This window comes from Aotus nancymaae, unplaced genomic scaffold (assembly GCF_030222135.1).
Source record: "Aotus nancymaae isolate 86718 unplaced genomic scaffold, 86718_ANA_hifiasm-v0.15.2.pri h1tg000007l, whole genome shotgun sequence".
NCBI lineage: Eukaryota > Metazoa > Chordata > Mammalia > Primates > Aotidae > Aotus > Aotus nancymaae.
The window spans coordinates 13,159,089-13,179,525 of record NW_026988418.1 but is presented as its reverse complement, the minus strand read 5'-3'; the positions used below and the strand labels follow the sequence as shown (position 1 = coordinate 13,179,525).

At 37.5% G+C, this 20,437-nt stretch overlaps 1 protein-coding gene across 5 annotated transcripts in view; it reads left to right on the top strand.

The window, feature by feature from the left end:
• Positions 1-20,437, top strand: part of LOC105705079 (BEN domain-containing protein 5) — a 1,464,486-nt gene that overhangs the window by 142,470 nt on the left and 1,301,579 nt on the right. For all 5 annotated transcript variants that reach the window (XM_012434679.2, XM_012434678.3, XM_012434677.2 and 2 more), the window contains exon 2: positions 5,243-5,365. In XM_012434679.2, the coding sequence (XP_012290102.1) occupies positions 5,243-5,365 (123 nt within the window). The remainder of the gene's footprint in view (positions 1-5,242; positions 5,366-20,437) is intronic.

The following is a 20,437-nucleotide window of genomic DNA, read 5'->3' as shown; positions in this document are numbered from 1 at the left end:
GTCTGGTTGATCTGTCTAATATTGACAATGGGGTGTTAAATTCTCCCACTATAATTGTGTGGGAGTCTAAGTGTCTTTGTAAGTCATTAAGAACTTGCCTCATGTATCTTGGTGCTCTTGTATTAGGTGCATATATATTTAGAATCCTTAGCTCTTCTTGTTGCATTGATCCTTTTACCATTATATAATGTCCTTCTTTGTCTCTTTTGATCTTTGTTGCTTTAAAGTCTATTTTATCACAGATGAGAATTGCAAGTCCTGTTTTTTTTTTCTCTCCATTTGCTTGGTAAATCTTCTTCCATTCCTTTGTTTTGAGCCTTTGTGTATCCCTGCATGTGAGGTGGGTTTCCTGGATATAGCACAGTGATGGATTTTGTTATTTTGTCCAATTTGCCAGTCTGTGTCTTTTGATTGGGGCATTTAGTCCATTTACGTTTAGGGTAATATTGTTATGTGTGAATTCGATCCTGTCATTTTGATGCTAGCTGGCTGTTTTGCCCTTTGGTTGATGCAGATTCTTCATTGTGTTGATGCTCTTTACCATTTGTGTGTTTTTGGGTGGCTGGTACTGGTTGTTCTTTTCTATGTGTAGTGCCTCCTTCAGGAGCTCTTGTAAAGCCGGTCTGGTGGTGATGAAATCTCTGAGTATTTGCTTGTTCACAAAGGATTTTATTTTTCCTTCACTTATGAAACTTAGTTTGGCTGGATATGAAATTCTGGGTTGAAAGTTCTTTTCCTTAAGGATGTTGAATATCGGCCCTCACTCTGTTCTGGCCTGTAGGGTTTCTGCTGAGAGATCTGCTGTGAGTCTGATGGGCTTCCCTTTGTGGGTAACCCGACCTTTCTCTCTGGCTGCCCGTAGTATTTTCTCCTTCATTTCAACCCTGGTGAATCTGATGATTATGTGCCTTGGGGTTGCTCTTCTTGAGGAATATCTTTGTGGTGTTCTCTGTATTTCCTGGACTTGAATATTGGCCTGCCTTGCTAGGTTGGGGAAGTTTTCCTGGATAATATCCTGAAGAGTATTTTCCAGCTTCTCTTTGTCACATTCAGGTACACCTATCAAATGTAGATTAGGTCTTTTTACATAGTCCCATATTTGTTGTTGACTTTGTTCATTCCTTTTTGCCCTGTTTTCTCTAATCTTGCCTACTCGTTTTATTTCATTGATTTGATCTTCGACCTCTGATATCCTTTCTTCTGCTTCGTCAATTCGGCTGTTGAAACTTGTGCATGCTTCCCGAAATTCTCATGTTGTGTTTTTCAGCTGCATCAATTCGCTCATATTCCTCTCTAAGTTGTCCATTTTCGTTAGCATTTCATCAAGTCTTTTTTCAAGGTTCTTAGTTTCTTTGTATTGGGTTAGAACATGTTCTTTTAGCTCACGGAAGTTTCTTATTATCCACTTTCTGAAAGCTGGTTCTGTCATTTCATCACACTCATTCTCCATCCAGTCTTGTTCCATTGCTGGTGAGGAGTTGTGAGCCCTTGTAGAAGGAGAAGTGTTCTGGTTTCGGGTGTTTTCATCCTTTTTGCACTGGTTTCTTCCTATCTTTGTGGATTTATCCACCTGTTGACTTTGTAGTTGTTGTCTTTCTGATTTTGGTAATTTTAAGTCTGCAGCTGCACAACTCATAAACCCTCTTTTCTTCCCCCCAGGTGTTCTGTCCCAGGGAATTAGGGCTTTATGATTTTCTGCTGTGTGGTTGCTATTTTCACCACCCACAAGGTGGCAGCCTAGTCACACTCAACCTGCAGAGGCTTCGCTGAGCTGCTATAGGCTCCGCCCAGCTTCCGTGTGAACTTCCCTGCAGTCCTGTTTATATGGGTTGGTGTAGTTAGAACTGCTTCTGCTATGTTGGCCCGCCCCTGTAGTGAAGGAGTCTCTGTAGTGGTGAGTTGCCTTGGTAGATTGCCCTGGGAACTGCAGGGTGCCTCTGTAATGGAGGACACCCCTCCTCCACAGAGCTGGACCGTCCCCGGTTCAGTTGTGTTTGCAGTGGCGCTTTCTTTGCCCGGGAATCTCCTGGCTTGACTCCCTGTTTCAGGTCCCTTTGCTGGCTAAGAGCGGACACCGTCTCTTCTGCTCTGCCTCCGGAGCTGCTGCGTTGGCTGAAGCCGCGGCTCTGAGATTCCTGGTGCTAGCCTGGCTCCCCGTTTCAGCTCCCCTTGCTGGCTTATAGGGGACTCAGTCTCTCTCACTCTGTACAGTGAGCCGCTGCCCCAGGGCGCAGGCCATGTGGCCGCGCCGTTCCAACCAGCGGCACTGGCGACCTGTGGGGCTCCTCCGCCTGTGAATCTCCTGGTTTGTGGGCAGTAAATATCTGTCTGGAAATGCGGCATCCACTCACCCTCTGCACTTTCTCTCGGAGCTGCAATCCCGAGTTCCTTCTAACCGGCCATGTTGAATCCAATCCCTCATTTATCTTTTAGAGTGATTGAACATAAGAAAATTTATATTTACCTTTATTTATATTATTTCAGGAGCTCTTCTGCTGTTTGTGTGGATCTTAGTTTATATCTGATATTATTTCCCTTCCGCCTGAAGAGGTTTTGTTGACATTTGTTACAACACAGGACTGTTGATAATAAATTTGCTCAGCTTTTATTTTTCTTAAAGTATCTTTAGTTTGCACTTCATCTTTGAAAGATATTTTCAATTGGTGTAAAATTTTATGTTGACTTTTTCCTAGAAATTTCAATATATCATTACCTTGACTTTTGGTTTTCACAGTTTATGTATTTCAAAGAGAAATATGTGTTTTTGTCTTAGTTCATTTGTATGTGATTTATCTCTTTAAGTACAACATATCTAATTTTTAATAATATATTTATTATACTAATTGCTCTTTGGATTTATAGCTCAATCTCTTTCATTAATTTTGGAAAATTATCAGGCATTATGTCTTCAGGTATCTTTCTGCTCCATTCTTACTCTTATCTGCTCAGGAATCCCAATTATACATATATTATATATGTATGTAATCCCAATCATATGTATATCGCATATATATAATCCCAATCATATATATATAGTATATATATAATCCCAATCATATCTATATCGTATATATATAATCCCAATCATATATATATCATATATATAATCCCAATCATATATATATAATATATATAACATATATATAATATATATATATATATATAAAATCCCAATTATATATATATTGGGATTCCTGAGCAGATAAGAGTATGAATGGAGCAGAAAGATATATTGGATTTTTTGATATCGTTCTACAGCTCTTGGATGCTCTGCTATGTTTTTCTCTTTTACCTTTCCTATTTCCCTTTGCATTAATATTTAGATTATTTTTGTTGATATAAAGTTTACTGATTTAGTTTTCAGCTGTGCCAAGTGTACTGATGAATTCATTAAAGGCATTCTTTATTTCTATTACTGTGATTTTGGTTTTATTATTTCATTTTCTATTATTATTGTAGTTTCTATCTTACTGATGAAATTTCCCATTTCTTCATAAATTTTATTCTTATAATCCACTACAGCCTTTAACATACTAAGCTTTATTTAAAATTCAGTGTGATAATTTTAGTATCTTGTCATTTTTGTGTCTGGTCCTGTGTATCATTTTATCCCTAGACAGTAGGTTGTTTTTCCTGGATGTTTCGGATATGTCTCACAAATTTTTATTTAATACCACAACAGTAGAGAATACTATTGTTTTTATAGTATTTCTAGTACTTACAAATATTATTTGTCACTGTAAATGGATATATCCTTTTCCAGCTTATTTGGGGTGGGGTTTATGCCAGCCTAGTTTGGAGTTCAGTTGTGTCTGAATTTCTTTGTTGCTATGATTATCTTCAGTTTGCCACTAGCTTCAAATTATTCTAGTGTTATTTTAGTTTTGAGGGAAGGGGCTGGCTGGGGTAATAGAGTATTCAAGATGATCATATCAACAGTGAAACTGAAACATAGTTTATCTACAGACTAGGTTGACACAAGGCCCTATACCAATGACCTGGAAAGAGGTATATCCATTTGTAGTGACAAATAATATTTATAATATCCTCTGGGAATGTTTCCCACTCCTCCTTCAGGTTTAGAGAATTTTTCTTTTATTGTTTCTCTTCCTCTCACTTGTGCACTCAGGGGATAAGTTCGTTATTTCTCCCCTAGTCATGTAAAGCCATTTTTCCCATAAGGGACTTCATGCCTTTCCTCTTACAGAAGCCTCTCTCCTTCTCTAGGCCTGTACCACTAAGAAAAACATTTTCTGGTCTACCTACCTGCCTGTAATCTTCCTTCTGAACATCTGGTAGAGACATGTACAGCAGAGTCTTCAAATGGATTTGAATTCCCTGTGTGTCTATGACTGAGTAGTTCTACACTGTCATATTTCCTTATTTGACATTTAATAATTTAAAAAAATTAGCTTAGCTTTTTTACTCATTTGTACGGGACCCAGCATTACTTCTTGTGCTTTGCCATGGAGGAGTCAGTGCTTGCTTCCCATGCTCCCGTTTGGTGGGATTTGACTTTCCTTCGATACTGGATTATTTAGCTGCTCTTCAAACTTAGTTCTCTGATAGTTTTGGAAAAGTTTTTTACTTCATTGAGAAATTTGCTGTTGTTAGGGTAGAAGGGATGCTCTTTCCATTTTTCTACATCTTAGGTGAGAGTGAAACTTCAAAAACATTTTAAAATTAAAGTTCCTGGTAGGAAATAGAACTTGTATGCTAAATCAGTATTTCTCAAATCGTTTCTGGTGGAGCATCTGGAAGTCATAATGCTATTTATAGAACTATTGCTTTATTCAAATTTAAGCAATTGAATATATGTGTATGCCAAATTATGTATATAATGTATATATTAAATGGTTGATGCAATTTAATGAATATATCTTGGATTTTGATAATGATGGTAGATATTTTTATAGTTTATTTATAATTCTAGAAACACAACTTTGGAGTATGATTTTACTGTTCACATGGTCTGGATGAGAGGAACTGACGTGTAAAGATACTAGGTTGATTGCTTTGGGGCATAGAGAATTAGTGTGTATTTGAGTTGAAATTTGAGCCTATATCATTTTGTTTCAAAATGTAACCTCTTTTCACTGTACCACCATGTGGTGTTAACTTTTTGCTTGGGTTAACACTCGGTGACTAGGGAAGGGGTAATTTATGGTAAAAATCTGACTGGACTTCTATTTCTGAATGTACTTCGACTTTTATTTAACATGAACCAATTTTTTTAAAATAGGTAATGATATGGGAAATGATGATGCCATCGGAGGGAATGTGAGCAAATATATAGTGCTTCCAACTGGATACTGTGGACAGCCCAAGAAAGGACATCTTATCTTTGATGCTTGCTTTGAAAGTGGTGAGTGTATTAAAGGCTTTTCCTTTTGAGTTTGTTTGGTAAAGTTTTTTTTTTTTTTCAAAATTGAATTTTTTGTGACCATTCAGTGTGATTCAACTCATTTAATATTTTAGAATAATGGAACAAGTTTTATGGGAAAAAATTTTGAAGGAATTAACTTGGGAATATTAAATTTTTATTGTTATAAATGATTAAAAATATAATTGATGGTAATAGTAACAAATGCTTATATAGTACTTTATATTTTATAAACTACTTTCCAAGATATTAGTTTTTTAAATAAAATCCTCATGTTTGACTGTATTATCAATTACGATTTATTGAATACTATCTATCTAGTTCTTTATGACATGCTTACAGTAGAACTTAATTTTCGGGGGAGAGGAGGCTTCCCTATAAAACAAACAATTAGCTAATATATTTACCCTCTTTGAATACAAACTAAGGAGCAGAGGTAAAATGGCCTAATAATTGGCAAATGTTATAGGTATTCTGATAGTGGAGATCAGGATCAGGATTTGATTGTTTGTTCTTACCCAGTAGGGGCTAGATCTTTTTTAGCTCTTGATGTTCTGAGCCTCATACTCTAGTTGGTGCATAGTAGAGACTCAGAATAGGTTGAAAATATTAGTGAGAAAGGTAAACATTTATTTCATAAATAATTATTAATTTTCATTGGTTCTGAATAATGTGCATGTATGTGTGTGTTTATGTGTGGCTGGAGGGACATATCAATGTCAGTTATATAATAGTTGTTTCAATTGTTTGGTTGTTTATACCAAACATTGTATAGATTTGATAGGGTTGATATAACAAAGTACTACAAAGTGGGTTTAACAACATATATTTATTGTTTCTTACTTTCACGGTACTCAGTTTGTCACAAAGTACCACAAACTGAGTGGATTAAAAAACAGAAATGTATTATCTCACAGTCCTGGAGATTAGAAGTCTGAGATCAAGATATTAGCAGGACTGGTTCCCTATAAGAATTATGAAGAAGAATCTGTTTCGTGTTTCTCCCCTAGCTTCTGACAGGTTGTTAGCAATCTTTGGTGTTTTTTGGTTTACAGTAGCATCACTCTAATTTCTACCTTCATCTGTACATTTTATTCTCCCTGTATGTCTATGTCCAAATTTCCACTTTTTACAAAAATGTCAGTCAGATTGGATTAGGACGTACTTTAATGACCTCATTTTAACTTGATTATCTCTGTAAAGGTCCTAGGACTTCAGCATAGAAATTTTGAGAGGACATGATTCAGCCCATAACGCAATATTGTAGTGCTGTACTTCCAACCAGACCTGAATACTGTCCACATAATTAAAAACAATGGCTTCTTATTTTCTATAGATCTTGTACTAGTGCCTTGTCTTGTATGTACTTGATGCCTACAAAATATCTTTGATTCTTTTGTATGTTAGTTAAAGGTGTAAGGGCCCTTTACGATAATTACAACTCTATGGGAATAAAGATTACCCTCATTTGAAAGATTGTGTCTTGATTTACATAAGCCTGAAATAATTCAGATTCCTTTCCCAGAACATCTTTTCTTTAATCCCACTACAGTCTTTTCCCATCCCTTACAAAAAGACTCAGTAAAAGAAGTTGTACAATCTTAACACATAATCATCAAATAAATAATCCATATTTTCCCACAATTTATGAACAATTGGTAATATCAGTTAGATCTATGATAGTAATACATGGGACTTGCAGTAGAGTGGTTAAGTGGACAGGCTTTTGTTCAGGCTGCAGTTCAAATCTTGGTTTGAAAAAGGAGCCAGTTTTCTTACATTTTATTAAGGGATGATACCTACTATCCATCATAATTGATGTGTGTGTGTGTGTGTGTGTGTGTGTGTATGTCTTCCTTACCAAAATATACATAGTAATAATATAATAATAAATTAGATAAATGAAGACATCCTTGAAAGGGTATTAGTTAGGGCAAAGAAGACTCATCAGAGTTTAGAGTGTCAATGACCCTGGAGGGTCTTCCCACACATCCACATCCTAACTTTCACAATCCCATGTTTTCCAATCATTGCCCTCATGTTAACAATACACACTCTGCCCTGCTGGTGTTTAACTTGCCTTGTAATTCGTCAAGTCACAGGATATGGTTCTACATTTGATCTTCAGCAATTTTAGCCCTGCTGCTACAGAAGGTAAAGGTCTCCTTCAGGGCACACATAGACGTTCCTAGGTTATTTATTTGGTGTTTATGCTGGGAATTTGAATCCCTGAATTCATCCTCCCCACTTCTGCCGCCTTTTTTTGTCATGTTGTCCAGTAAAATTAGGAGGAACCAGCCAATGTCATCATATTAAATTTTCAAAAATGTTTGATAATATCATATACAAAGTCACATAGATCCTTGCTTCTTATAAGTGAGTGATTAGAAATATCCAGTGCATTAATTTTGCATATCTCTATAAACACTTCATGCCATGGACTTCTTCTGCCGTTGTATATAACATCATTAGCACCTTAAATTTTTTATTTGAAGAAATCTAAGGGGTATAAATGCAATTTTGATACATGGATATATTGTGTAGTGTTACAGTTAGGGCTTTTAGCATAACCATTACCCAAATAATATACATGTGCCCACTAAATAATTTCTCATTTCTGATTCCTTGGCCACCCTCTTCTGAGTCTACAAGGTCTGTTATTCCACGCTCTATGTGTATACATATTATTTAGCTCTCACTTATAAATGAGAACATGTGTATTGACTTTCTGTTTTTAAGTTGTTTCATTAAGATAATGGCCTCCAGTTCCATCCATGTTGCTGCAAAATACATGATTAAATTCTTTTTATGGCTGATTAGTATTCCATTGTATACCACATGTTCTTTATGCAATCATGCATTGAGGGACATTTAGATTGATTCCACATCTTTGCTATTGTGAATAGTAGTGTAATAAACATCGGAGTGAAGGTAACTTTTTTACATAATTATTTCTTTTTCTTTGAGCAAATACCCAGTAATGGGATTACAGGATTGAGTGATAGTCCTATTTTTAGTTCTTAGAAAAATTTCCATACTGTTTTCCATAGAAGTTGTGCTAATTTACATTCTCACCAACACTTGATAAGCATTCTCTTATCTGCATCCTCAACATCTGTTATTATTTTATTATTTTTAATAATAGCCATTCTGACTGGTATAAGATAATATCTCATTGTAGTTTTAGTTGCATTTCTCTGATGCTTAATGATGTTGAACATTTAAAAAATATATTTGTTTGCCATTTGTAAAGTTTTCTTTTGAAAAATATTTATTCATGTCCTTTGCTTGTTTTTAATAGGGTTATTTATTTTGTTGTGGTTGTTGTTTAAGTTCCTTATAAATTTTGGATATTATTCCCCTGTTCTACATATAGTTTGAAAATATTTTCTCCCATTCTGCAGATTGTCTGTTCGTTCTGTTATTTCTTTTGCTGTGTGGAAGCTTTTTAGTTAATTAAGTCCCACAGATCTATTTTTGTTTTTGTTGCTTAAACTTTTGAGGTCTTAGTCATGAATTATTTGCCTAGACCAATGTCCAAAAAAGGTTTCCATAGTTTTTCTTCTAGTGTTTTTATCGTTTTAGGTCTTATATTTAAGTCTTTAATCCATCTTGAGTTGATTTTTGTGTATGCCAAGAGATAGGAGTCTGGTTTCATTCTTCTGCAGGTGGCAATTCAATATTGCCAGTACCGTTTATTGAAAGCAGTGTTGTCTTTCTAGTGTATGTTTAGTTGGTCAGGGATAGGTGGCTTTATTTCTGGGTTCTCTATTCTTTCATTGATGTTATGTGTCTATTTTAAAACAAGTAACCTTATAGTATGTGTAATTTGATGCCAGATAATTTGATATCTCCAGCTTTGTTCTTTTTACTTAGAACTGCTTTGGCTATTTGGGGTCTTTTAGGTACAATGTGAATTTTGGGATTGCTTTCTGTAGTTCTGTGAAAAATCATGTCAGTATTTTGATAGGGATTGCATTGAATCTGTAGGTTGCTTTGGGCAGTGTGTTTACTTTAACAGTATTAATTCTTCTGCCCCACGAGTATGGGATGTTGTTTCATGTGTTTATGCCATCTACATTTTTTCATCATTGTTTTGTCATTTTTCTAGTAGAGATCTTTCACCTCCTTGGTTAAATGTATCCCTAAATATTTTATCTTTTTATAGTTATTGTAAATGGGATTGCCTACTTGATTTGTTTCTCAGCTTGATCATTATTTGTATATGGAATTACTACTAATATTTTAAAAATATTTTAATTTCAATTTTTGTGGTTACATGATAGGTGTATACATTTATAGAGTATGTGAGATACTTCTCTCCTTCAGGGGGTTGTCTCTTCACTTTTGTATTAGTCTGTTTTCACCCTGCTGTTAAGGACATACCTGAGACTTGGCAATTTACAAAAGAAAGAGTTTTAATAGACTTACACTTCCACATGGCTGGGGAAGCCTCATAACCATGGTGGAAGGCAAGGAGGAGCAAGTCACATATTACAAGTCATGTCTTGCTATAGAACAATAGGAAAGATTTGCTAAGTGTCCATATAGCAAATATTTTCTATTCCAAATCTTTCCTATTGTGAATAGTGCTGCAATAAATGTAGGAGTGCAGATATTACTTTCATATGCTGATTTCCTTTCTTTTGGGTATATACCTAGCAGTGGGATATACCACTGCTAGCTCTCTGGTAGCTCTATTTGTAGCTTTTTGAAGAATGTCCAAACTGTTTCCATATTAATGTATTTAATACATTAATACAGTGCTTGTATAAATGTACATTTCCACCCACAGTGTATGAAGGTTCCATTTTCTCCACACCCTTGCGAGCATTTGTTATTGCCTCTCTTTTGGATGAAAGCCATTTAACTGGGGTGAGATGATATCTCATTGTAGATTTTTTTTTTTTTTTTTTTTTTTTTGAGATGGAGTTTCACTCTTGTTACCCAGGCTGGAGTGCAATGGCGTGATCTCGGCTCACCGCAACCTCCGCCTCCTGGGTTCAGGCAAATCTCCTACCTCAGCCTCCTGAGTAGCTGGGACTACAGGTGCGTGCCACCATGCCCAGCTAATTTTTTGTATTTTTAGTAGAGATGGGGTTTCACCATGTTGACCAGGATGGTCTCGATCTCTTGACCTCATGATCCACCCACCTCGGCCTCCCAAAGTGCTGGTATATAGGCATGAGCCACCACGCCTGGCCTCATTGTAGTTTTAATTTTATTTTTCTGATGATGCCATTTGTATGTCTTCTTTTGAGAAATGTCTATTCATGTCTTTTGCCCATTTTTAATTGGATTATTAGCTTTTTAAAAAATTAGGTTTGTTTAAACTCCTTCTGTTTTTTGGTTCTTATTCTCTTGTCAGATGGATAGTATACAAATATTTTCTCTCCTTCAGTGGGTTGTCTCTTCACTTTTGTGTTAGTCTGTTTTCTCCCTGCTGATGAAGACATACCTGAGACTTGACAATTTACAAAAGAAAGAGTTTTAATGGACTTATACTTCCACATGGCTGGAGAAGCTTCACAGCCATGGTGGAAGGCATGGAGGAGCAAGTCATATCTTACATGGATGGCAGCAATCAGGGAAAGAGCTCATGCAGGGAAACTCCCATTTTTAAAACTATCAGCTCTCATGAGACCTATTTACAAGAACAGCACAGGAATGACCCAACCATGATTCAATTATCTCCCACTGGGTCCTTCTCACAAAATGTGGGAGGTATGGGAGCTACTAGATGGGATTTGGGTGAGAACACAGCCAAACCGTATCATTCTGCCAAGCCCCTCCCAAATCTCATGTCTCACATTTTAAAACCAATCATGCCTTCTCAACAGTTCCCCCAAAGTCTTAGCTCATTTCAGCATTAACTCGAAAGTCCGCAGTCGACAGTCTCATCTGAGACAAGGCAAGTCCCTTCTGCCTATAAGACTGTAAAATCAAAAGCAAGTTATTTACTTCCTAAATACAATGGTGGTACAGGCATTGGGTAAATACAGCCATTCCAAATGGGAGAAATTGGCCAAAACAAAGGGACTACAGGAAAGTAAGTCCCAAATCCAGCATTGCAGTCAAATCCTGAAGCTCCAAAATGATCTCCTTAGACTCCATGTCTCATATCCAGGTCATACTGATGCAAGAGGTGGGTTCCCACAGCCTTGGGCAGCTCTGTCTCTGTGTCTTTGCATGATACAGCCCCCTTTCTGACTGCTTTCATGGGTTGGCATTGAGTGCATCTGGCTTTTACAGGCACATAGTGCAAGCTGTCTGTGCATCTACCATTCTGGGATCTAGAGGACGGGGGCCCTCTTCTCATACATCCACTAGGTGATGCTCCAGTAGACTCTGTGTGGGGGCTTCGACTTCACATTTCCTTTCTGCACTGCCCTAACAGAGGTCCTCCATGAGTGCTGCACCCCTGCAGCAAACTTGCCTGGACATCCAGGAGTTTCCATACATCTTTTGAAATCTAGGTGGAGGTTCCCAAACCTCAGTGTTTGACTTCTGTGCACCCACAGGCTCAACATCACATGGAAGCTGCCAAGGCTTGGGGCTTCCACCCTCTGAAGCAACAGCCTGAGCTGTATCTTGGCCCCTTTTAGTCATGGCTGGAGTGGTTGGGATGCAGGGCATCAAGTCCCTAGACTGCACACAGCAGAAGGACCCTGGGCCCAGCCAATGAATCCATTTTTTTCTTCCTGAACCTCCTGTCCTGTGATGGGAGGGGCTGCCACAAAGGTCTCTGACATGCCCTGGAGACATTTTTTCTATTGTCTTGGGGATTAATGTTCAGCTTCTTGTTACTTATGCAAATTTCTGCAGCTGGCTTGAATTTCTCCTCTGAAAATGGGATTTTTTTTTAAAATTGCATTGTCTGATTGCAAATTTTCCAAACTTTTATGCTCTGCTTCCCTTATAAAACTGAATGCCTTTAGCAGCACCCAAGCCACATCTTAAATGCTGTGCTGCTTAGAAATTTCTTTTGCCTCTATTTTCTAATCTGTTCCATTGATCTCTCTGTCTTTCTTAGTACCATACTGGTTTGGTTACTGTTTGAATGCTTTGCTGCTTAGAAATTTATTCTCCTTCTATTTTCAGTTCTGTTCCATTGATCTCTTTGTGCATTTTAGTACCAGTACCATAGTGTTTTGGTTACTGTGCCTTAGAGTATAGTTTGAAGTTAGATAGTGTGATTTTTCCAGCTTTGTTCTTTTTTCTTGGGATTACTTTGACTATTTGGGCTTTTTCATTCCATATGAATTGTAGGAGTTTTGTCTAAATCTGTGAATAATGATGCTGGTAATTTGATTGAAATAACATTGAATTCATAAATTATTTTGACCATTATGGCCATTTTAATAGTATTGATTATTCCAATCAATAAGCATGAGATGTTTTTCGATTTATTTGTGTCATCTCTGATTTCTTTTAGCAGTGTTTTATAGTTGTCTTAGTTAACCAGTTAGTTAAGCTGTAGTCCTATGTATTTCATTTTTTGTGGCTATTGTATAATCAATGGAATTGTAGTCTTTATTTGGTTCTCATTCTGGATGCTATTGGTGTATAGAAATGCTACTAATTTTTGTACATTGATCTTGTGAAACCTTGCTAAAATAGTTTGTCGGTTTTAGGAGCCTTTTGCTGGAGTCTCTAGGGTTTTCTAAGTATACAGTCATATTGTTAGTGACAAAACATACTTTAACTTCTCTTCCTGTTTGGATGCCTTTTATTGCTTTCTTTTGCCCGCTTGCTCTGGCTAGGACTTGTAGTTCTATGTCAAATGGGAGTGGTGAGAGTGGACATTCTTGTATTGTTTTATTTTTCAAGGTGAATGCTTACAGCTTTTTTCTGTTCAGCATGATGTTGGCTATAGGTTTGCTAGAGGTAGCTTTTATTATATTGATGTATGTCCTTTGATGCCAAGTCTGCCTATTGAAGGTTTTTATCATGAAGGGATGTTGGATTTTATGGAAAACTTTTTCTGTGTCTATTGAGATGGTCATAGGATTTTTGCTTTTAATTCTGTTCATGTGGTAGATCACACTTATTGAGTTCATCCTGGGAATAAAGCCTGCTTGATTGTGGTGAATTAGCTTTTTGATGGGCTGTGGGTTCAGTTTTCTAGTATTTTGTTGAGAATTTTTATGTCTGTGTTCATCAACAATATTGGCCTGAAGTTTTCTTTCTTTGTCATGTCTGTACCAGATTTTGGTACTAGGCTGAGAGTGGCTTCATAGAATGAATTAGGGAGGACTCCCTCCTCAGTTTTTTGGAATAGTTTCACTAGGATTGATACTAGTTACTATATCTGTAAAATCCATTAATGAAACCAAGAGTTTATTTTTGAAAGAGTAAACAAGATCGATAGACTGCTAGCTAGACAAACAAAGAAAAAAGATCCATGTAAGTACAACTGAGAATGACAAATATGACATTATAACTATTCCCACAGAAATACAAAAATCCTCAGAGGCTACTATGAACAACTCTATCTAAAAACCAATTAGAAAGTATAGGATAAATGGTTAAATTCCTAGAATCACGCAATCTCCCAAGATTGAATCAGAAAGAGATTGAAATTCTATATAGACCAATATTAAGTTCTAAAACTGAATGATTAAAAAAAAAACAACAACCAAAAAAATGCCTGGACCAGACATATTTAAAGCCAAATTCTACCAAATGTACATATGTCCACACTCTTAACCTGTTTTTTGATTTCCTATCTATAATCTTACCCTTTATCACAGCTCTGTCCTGTGGATCTTCCTGATTTATGTATATTGCTTCCCTGTTTTTTTTTTTTTTAATATTTTATTGTGTTTTAGGTTTTGGGGTACATGTGAAGACCATGCAGGATTGTTGCCTAGGTTCATACATGGCAATGTGGTTGGCTGCCTCCCTCCCCATCACCTATATCTTGCATTTCTCCCCATGTTATCCCTCCCCAACTCCCCACCCCCCAGTCCCTCCCCTAGTTCCCTGCCTGATAGACCTCAGTGTGTGATGCTCCCCTCCCTGTGTCCATGTGTTCTCATTGTTCAACACCTGCCTATGAGTGAGAACATGCAGTATTTAATTTTCTGTTCTTGTGTCAGTTTGCTGAAATGATGGTTTCCAGGTTAATCCATATCACTACAAAGGACACAAACTCATCATTTTTTATGGCTCTGTAGTATTCCATGGTGTATATGTGCCACGTTTTCCCTGTCTAGTCTATAATTGATGGACAGTTGGGTTGGTTCCAAGTCTTTGCTGTTGTAAACAGTGCTGCAATGAACATTTGTGTGCATATGTCCTTATAATAGAATGATTTATAATCCTTGGGATATATATCCAGTAATGGGATTGCTGGGTTAAATGGAATTTCTATTTCTAGGTCCTTGAGGAATCGCCACACTGTCTTCCACAATGGTTGAACTAATCTACACTCCCACCAACAGTGTAAAAGTGTCCCTATTTCTCCACATCCTCTCCAGCATCTGTTATCTCCAGATTTTTTAATGATCACTATTCTAACTGGTGTGAGATTGTATCTCAATGTAGTTTTGATTTGCATTTCTCTAATGACGAGTGATGATGAGCATTTTTTAATGTTTGTTGGCCTCATATATGTCTTCTTTTATAAAGTGTCTGTTCATATCCTTTGCCTACTTTTGAGTGGGCTTGTTATTTTCTTGTAAATCTGTTTTAGTTTTTTGTAGATTCTGGATATTAGCCCTTTGTCAGATGGGTAGATTGCAAAACTTTTTTCCCATTCTGTTGGTTGCTGATTCCCTCTAATGATTCATTCTTCTGCTGTGTAGAAGCTCTGGAGTTTAATTAGGTCTCATTTGTCTATTTTGGCTTTTGTTACCAATGCTTTTGGATGTTAGTCATGAAATCCTTGCCTATGCCTATGTCCTGAATGGTTTTGCTTAGATTTTCTTCTAGAGTTTTTATGGTGTTAGGTCTTATGTTTAAGTCTTTAATCCATCTGGCATTAATTTTAGTGTAAGGTGTCAGGAAGGGGTCCAGTTTCTGCTTTCTGTACATGGCTAGCCAGTTTTCCCAACACCATTTATTAAACAGGGACTCCTTTCTCCATTGCGTGTTTTTGTCAGGTTTGTCAAAGATCAGATGGTTGTGGATGTGTAGCATTATCTCCGAGGCCTCTGTTCTGTTCCATTGGTCTATATCTCTGTTTTGGTACCAGTACCATGCTGTTTTGATTACTGTAGCCTTGTAATATAGTTTTAAGTCAGATAGTGTGATGCCTCCAGCTTTGTTCTTTTTGCTTAGAATTGACTTAGCTATGTGGGCTCTCTTTTGGTTTCATATGAAGTTTAAGGTGTTTTTTTCCAGTTCTGTGAAGAAGGTCATTGGTAACTTGATGGGGATAGCATTGAATCTACAAATTACTTTGGGCAGTATGGCCATTTTCACAATATTGATTCTTCCTAACCATGAGCATGGAATGTTTTTCCATCTGTTTGTGTCCTCTCTTATTTCATTGAGCAGTGGTTTGTAGCTCTCCTTGAAGAGATACTTTACATTCTTTGTTAGTTGTATTCCTAGGTACTTTATTCTCCTTATAGCAATTGTGAATGGCAGTTTGTTCTTGATTTGGCTCTTTTTAAGTCTGTTATTGGTGTATAGGAATGCTTGTGATTTTTGCACACTGATTTTATATCCTGAGACTTTGCTGAAGTTGCTTATCAGTTTCAGGAGATTTTGAGCTTAGACGATGGGGTCTTCTAAATATATAATCATGTCATCTGCAAACAGAGACAATTTGACTTCCTCCTTTCATAACTGAATATCCTTTATTTCTTTTTCTTGCCTGATTGCTCTGGCCAGAACTTACAATGCTATATTGAATAGGAGTGGTGAGAGAGGGCATCCTTGTCTAGTGCCAGATTTCAAAGGGAATGCTTCCAGTTTTTGCCCATTCAGTATGATATTGGCTGTGGGTTTGTCATAAATAGGTTTTATTAGTTTGAGATATGTTCCATTGATACCTAGTTTATTGAGAGTTTTAACATAAAGCTCTGTTGAATTTTGTTGAAGGCCTTCTCTGCATCTCTTGAGATAATCCTGTGGTTTTTGTCTTTGGTTCTGTTTATGTGGTGAATCACGTTTATAGACTTGCATGTGTTGAACCGGCCTTGCATCACGGGATGAAGCCTACTTGATTGTGATGGATAAGCTTTTTGATGTGCTGTTGCAATCAGTTTGCTAGTATTTTATTGAAGATTTTTGCATCTATGTTCTTCATGGATATTGGCCTGAAGTGTTCTTTTCTTATTGAGTCTCTGCCGGGTTTTGGTATCAGGATGATATTGTTCTCATAAAATGATTTGGGGAGGATTCTCTTTATGGATTGTTTGGAATAGTTTCAGAAAGAGTGGTACCAACTCCTCTTTGTATGTCTTGGAGAATTCAGCTGTGAACCCATCTGGACCTGGGCTTTTTTTGGTTGTTAAGCTATTAATTGCTGCCTCAACTTCAGCCCCTGTTATTGGTCTATTCAGGGTTTCGACTTTGTTTAGGCTTGAGAGTGTCCAGACATTTATCCATTTTTTCCAGGTTTACTATTTTATGTGCATAGAGTTCTTTGTATTAATCTCTGATGGTGGTTTGTATTTCTGTGGAATCAGTGGTGATATCCAGTTTATCATTTTCTATTGCATCTATTTGATTATTCTGTCTTTTCTTTTTGATTAATCTGGCTAGTGTTCTGTCTATTTTGTTGATCTTTTCAAAAAATCAGCGCCTGGATTTATTGATTTTTTGCAGGGTTTTTTTGTGTCTCTATCTCCTTCAGTTCTGCTCTGATCTTAGTTACTTCTTGTCTTCTGCTACCTTTTGAGTTTTTTTTGATTTTGCTCTCCTATGTGTTTCAATTTTGATGATAGAGTTTTGATTTTAGATCTTTCCTTGCTTCTCATGTGATCATTTATTGCTGTAAATTTTCCTCTAGACACTGCTTTAAATGTGTCCCAGAGAGTCTGGTACATTGTATCTTTGTTCTTGTTGGTTTTGAAGAACATCTTTATTTCTGACTTCATTTCATTGTTTATCCAGTCAACATTCAAGAGCCAGTTGTTCAGTTTCCATGAAGTTGTGTGGTGCTGAGTTAGTTTCAGAATTCTGAGTTCTAAGTTGATTGCATTGTGGTGTGACAGACTGTTTGTTATGATTTCTGTTCTTTTGCATTTGCTGACCAATTATGTGGTCAATTTTAGAGTAGTTGTGGTGTGGTGTGAGAAGAATGTATATTCTCTGGATTTGGGGTGGAAAGTTTTGTATATGTCTATTAGGTTTGCTTGGTCCAGGTCTGAGTTCAAGTCCTGGGTATTCTTTTCTGTCTCGTTGATCTGTCTAATATTGACAAGGGAGTGTTAAAGTCTCCTACTATTATTGTGTGAGAGTCTACGTCTCTTTGTAAGTCATTAAGAACTTGCTTTATGTATCTGGGTACTCCTGTATTGGGTGCGTATATATTTAGGATCATTAGCTATTCTTGTTGCATTGATCCTTTGACCATTAAGGAATGTCCTTTTTTGCGTCTTTTGATCTTTGTTCATTTAAAGTCTATTTTGTCAGAGACTAGGATTGCAACTCCTGCTCTTTTTTTGCTCTTCATTTGCTTGGTAGATCTTCCTCAATCCTTTATTTTGAGCCTATATGTATTCTTGCATGTGAGATGGGTTTCCTGGAGACAGCACACCGGTGAATTTTGACTTTTTATCCAATTTGCCAGTCTGTGTCTTTTGATTGGGACATTTAGCCCATTTACATTTATGGTTAATATTGTTATGTGTGAATTTGATCCTGCCATTTTGATGCTAGCTGCTTGTTTTGCCTGTTAGTTGATGCAGTTTCTTTGTGTCAATGCTGTTTACCATTTGGTACGTTTTTGGAGTGGCTGGTTCTGGTTGTTCCTTTCTGTGTTTAGCACTTCTTTCAGGAGCTCTTGTAAAGTAGGCCTGATGGTGACGAAATCTCTCAGCAATTGCTTGTTCATAAGGGATGTTATTTCTCCTTTGCTTATGAAACTTAGTTTGGTTGGATATGAAATTCTGGTTTGAAAGTTTTTTTCTTTAAGAATGCTGAATATTGGCCCCCACTCTCTTCTGGCTTGTAGGGTTCTGCTGAGAGATCTTCTATGAGTCTGATGGGCTTCCCTTTGTGGGTAACCCGACCTTTCTCTCTGGCTGCCCTAAGCATTTTTTCCTTCATTTCAACCCTGGTGAATCTGACGATTATGTGCCTTGGGGTTTCTCTTCTTGAGGAATATCTTTGTGGTGTTCTCTGTATTTCCTGGACTTGAATATTGGCCTGCCTTGCTAGGTTGGGGAAGTTTTCCTGGATAATATCCTGAAGTGTGTTTTCCAGCTTGGATTCATTGTGTCCATCACATTCAGGTACACCTATCAAACATAGATTAGGTCTTTTCACATAATCCCATATTTCATGGAGACTTTGTTCATTTCTTTTTACTCTTTTTTCTCTAATCTTGCTTTCTCATTTTATTTCATTAGTTGATCTTCCATCTCTGATATCCTTTCTTTTTCTTGGTTAATTCAGCTATTGAAACTTGTGTATCCTTCGCAAAGTTCTCTTGTTGTGTTTTTCAGCTCCATCAGTTCATTTTTATTCCTCTCTAAGCTGTTTATTTTCATTACATTTCATCAAACCTTTTTTCAGCATTCTTAGTTTCTTTACATTGGGTTAGAACATGTTCTTTTAGCTCAGAGATGTTTGTTATTACCCACCTTCTGAAGCCTGTTTCTGTCACTTGATCAGACGCATTTTCCATCCAGTCTTGTTCCCTTGCTGGTGAGGACTTGTGATCCCTTGGAGGAGGAGAGGTGTTCTGATTTTGTTTGTTTTCATCCATTTTGCTCTGGTTTCTTCCCATCTTTGTGGATTTATTTACGTGTTGTCTTTGTGGTTGGTGACTTTCAGATGGGGTCTCTCAGTGATCATCCTGTTTGTTGATGATGCAGTTATTTCTTTTTGTTTCTTAGTTTTCCTTCTAACAGGCCTCTCTGCTATAGGACTGCTGGGGGTCCACTCCAGACCCTGCTTTCCTGGGGATCACCTGCAGTGGCTGCAGAACAGTAAGGGTTGCTGCCAGTTTCTTCTTCTGTTATCTTTTTCCCAGATGGATACCCACCAGATGTCAATCTGAGCTCTCTTTTATGAGTTAACTCTTTGTATGTACTGGGGTCAGGCAGCTGCTTCAGGAGACAGTCTATCTTTTACAGGGGCTCAAGTGCTGAGCTGTGAGCTCCGTTGTTCTGTTCAGAGCTGCTGGGCAGGCATGTTTAAGTCTGCTGCAGCAGAACTCATGACCACCTTTTTTTTTTTAATCCAGGTGCTCTGTCCTGGGAAGGTAGGGCTTTATTTATAAGTTTCTGTCATGCTGCTGCCTTTTTTCAGGGATGCCCTGCCCAGCAAGGAGGTAGCCTAGTCACAGTCTGCCAGCAGAGGTGTTGCTGAGCTTCTGTGGGCTCTGCCTAGCTTCTGTGTGATCTTCATTGCAGTTTTGTTCATAGTGGTCTAGTTACAACTGCCTCTGTAATGGTGGACTCTCTCTGTAATGGCAGACTCTCTCCATAATGGCAGATTGCCTCAGTAATGGTGGGCTCCCTCGGTAATGGCAGACTGCCTTGGGAATGGTGGACTACCTTGGTAGTGGTGGACTGCCTCGGTAATGGCAGACAACCTTCCCCTACAAAGCTGGACTGTCCTGGATTCAGCTGTGCTTGCTGTGAAACTCTCAATCCACAGCATTTCAAATTGCTGGTTTTTGTGGGGGTTGGACCAGCTGAGTCAGATCACCTTGCTCCCTGTTTCAGTCCCCTTTTTTTTTCAGTTGAATGGATGACTCTTTTTTCCAGGCATTGCAGTCGACAGTTGAAATGGCCCCTTGGTTTCTGTGAGTTTTTGTGCAGAGACCCACTGCGCCAGCTGAAACAGCCATGCTGGAGACTTGTGGCATTTTTTTGCCTGGGAATATCGTGGCCTGGCTCCCTGTTTCTGTCCCCTTTTTTTCAGTTG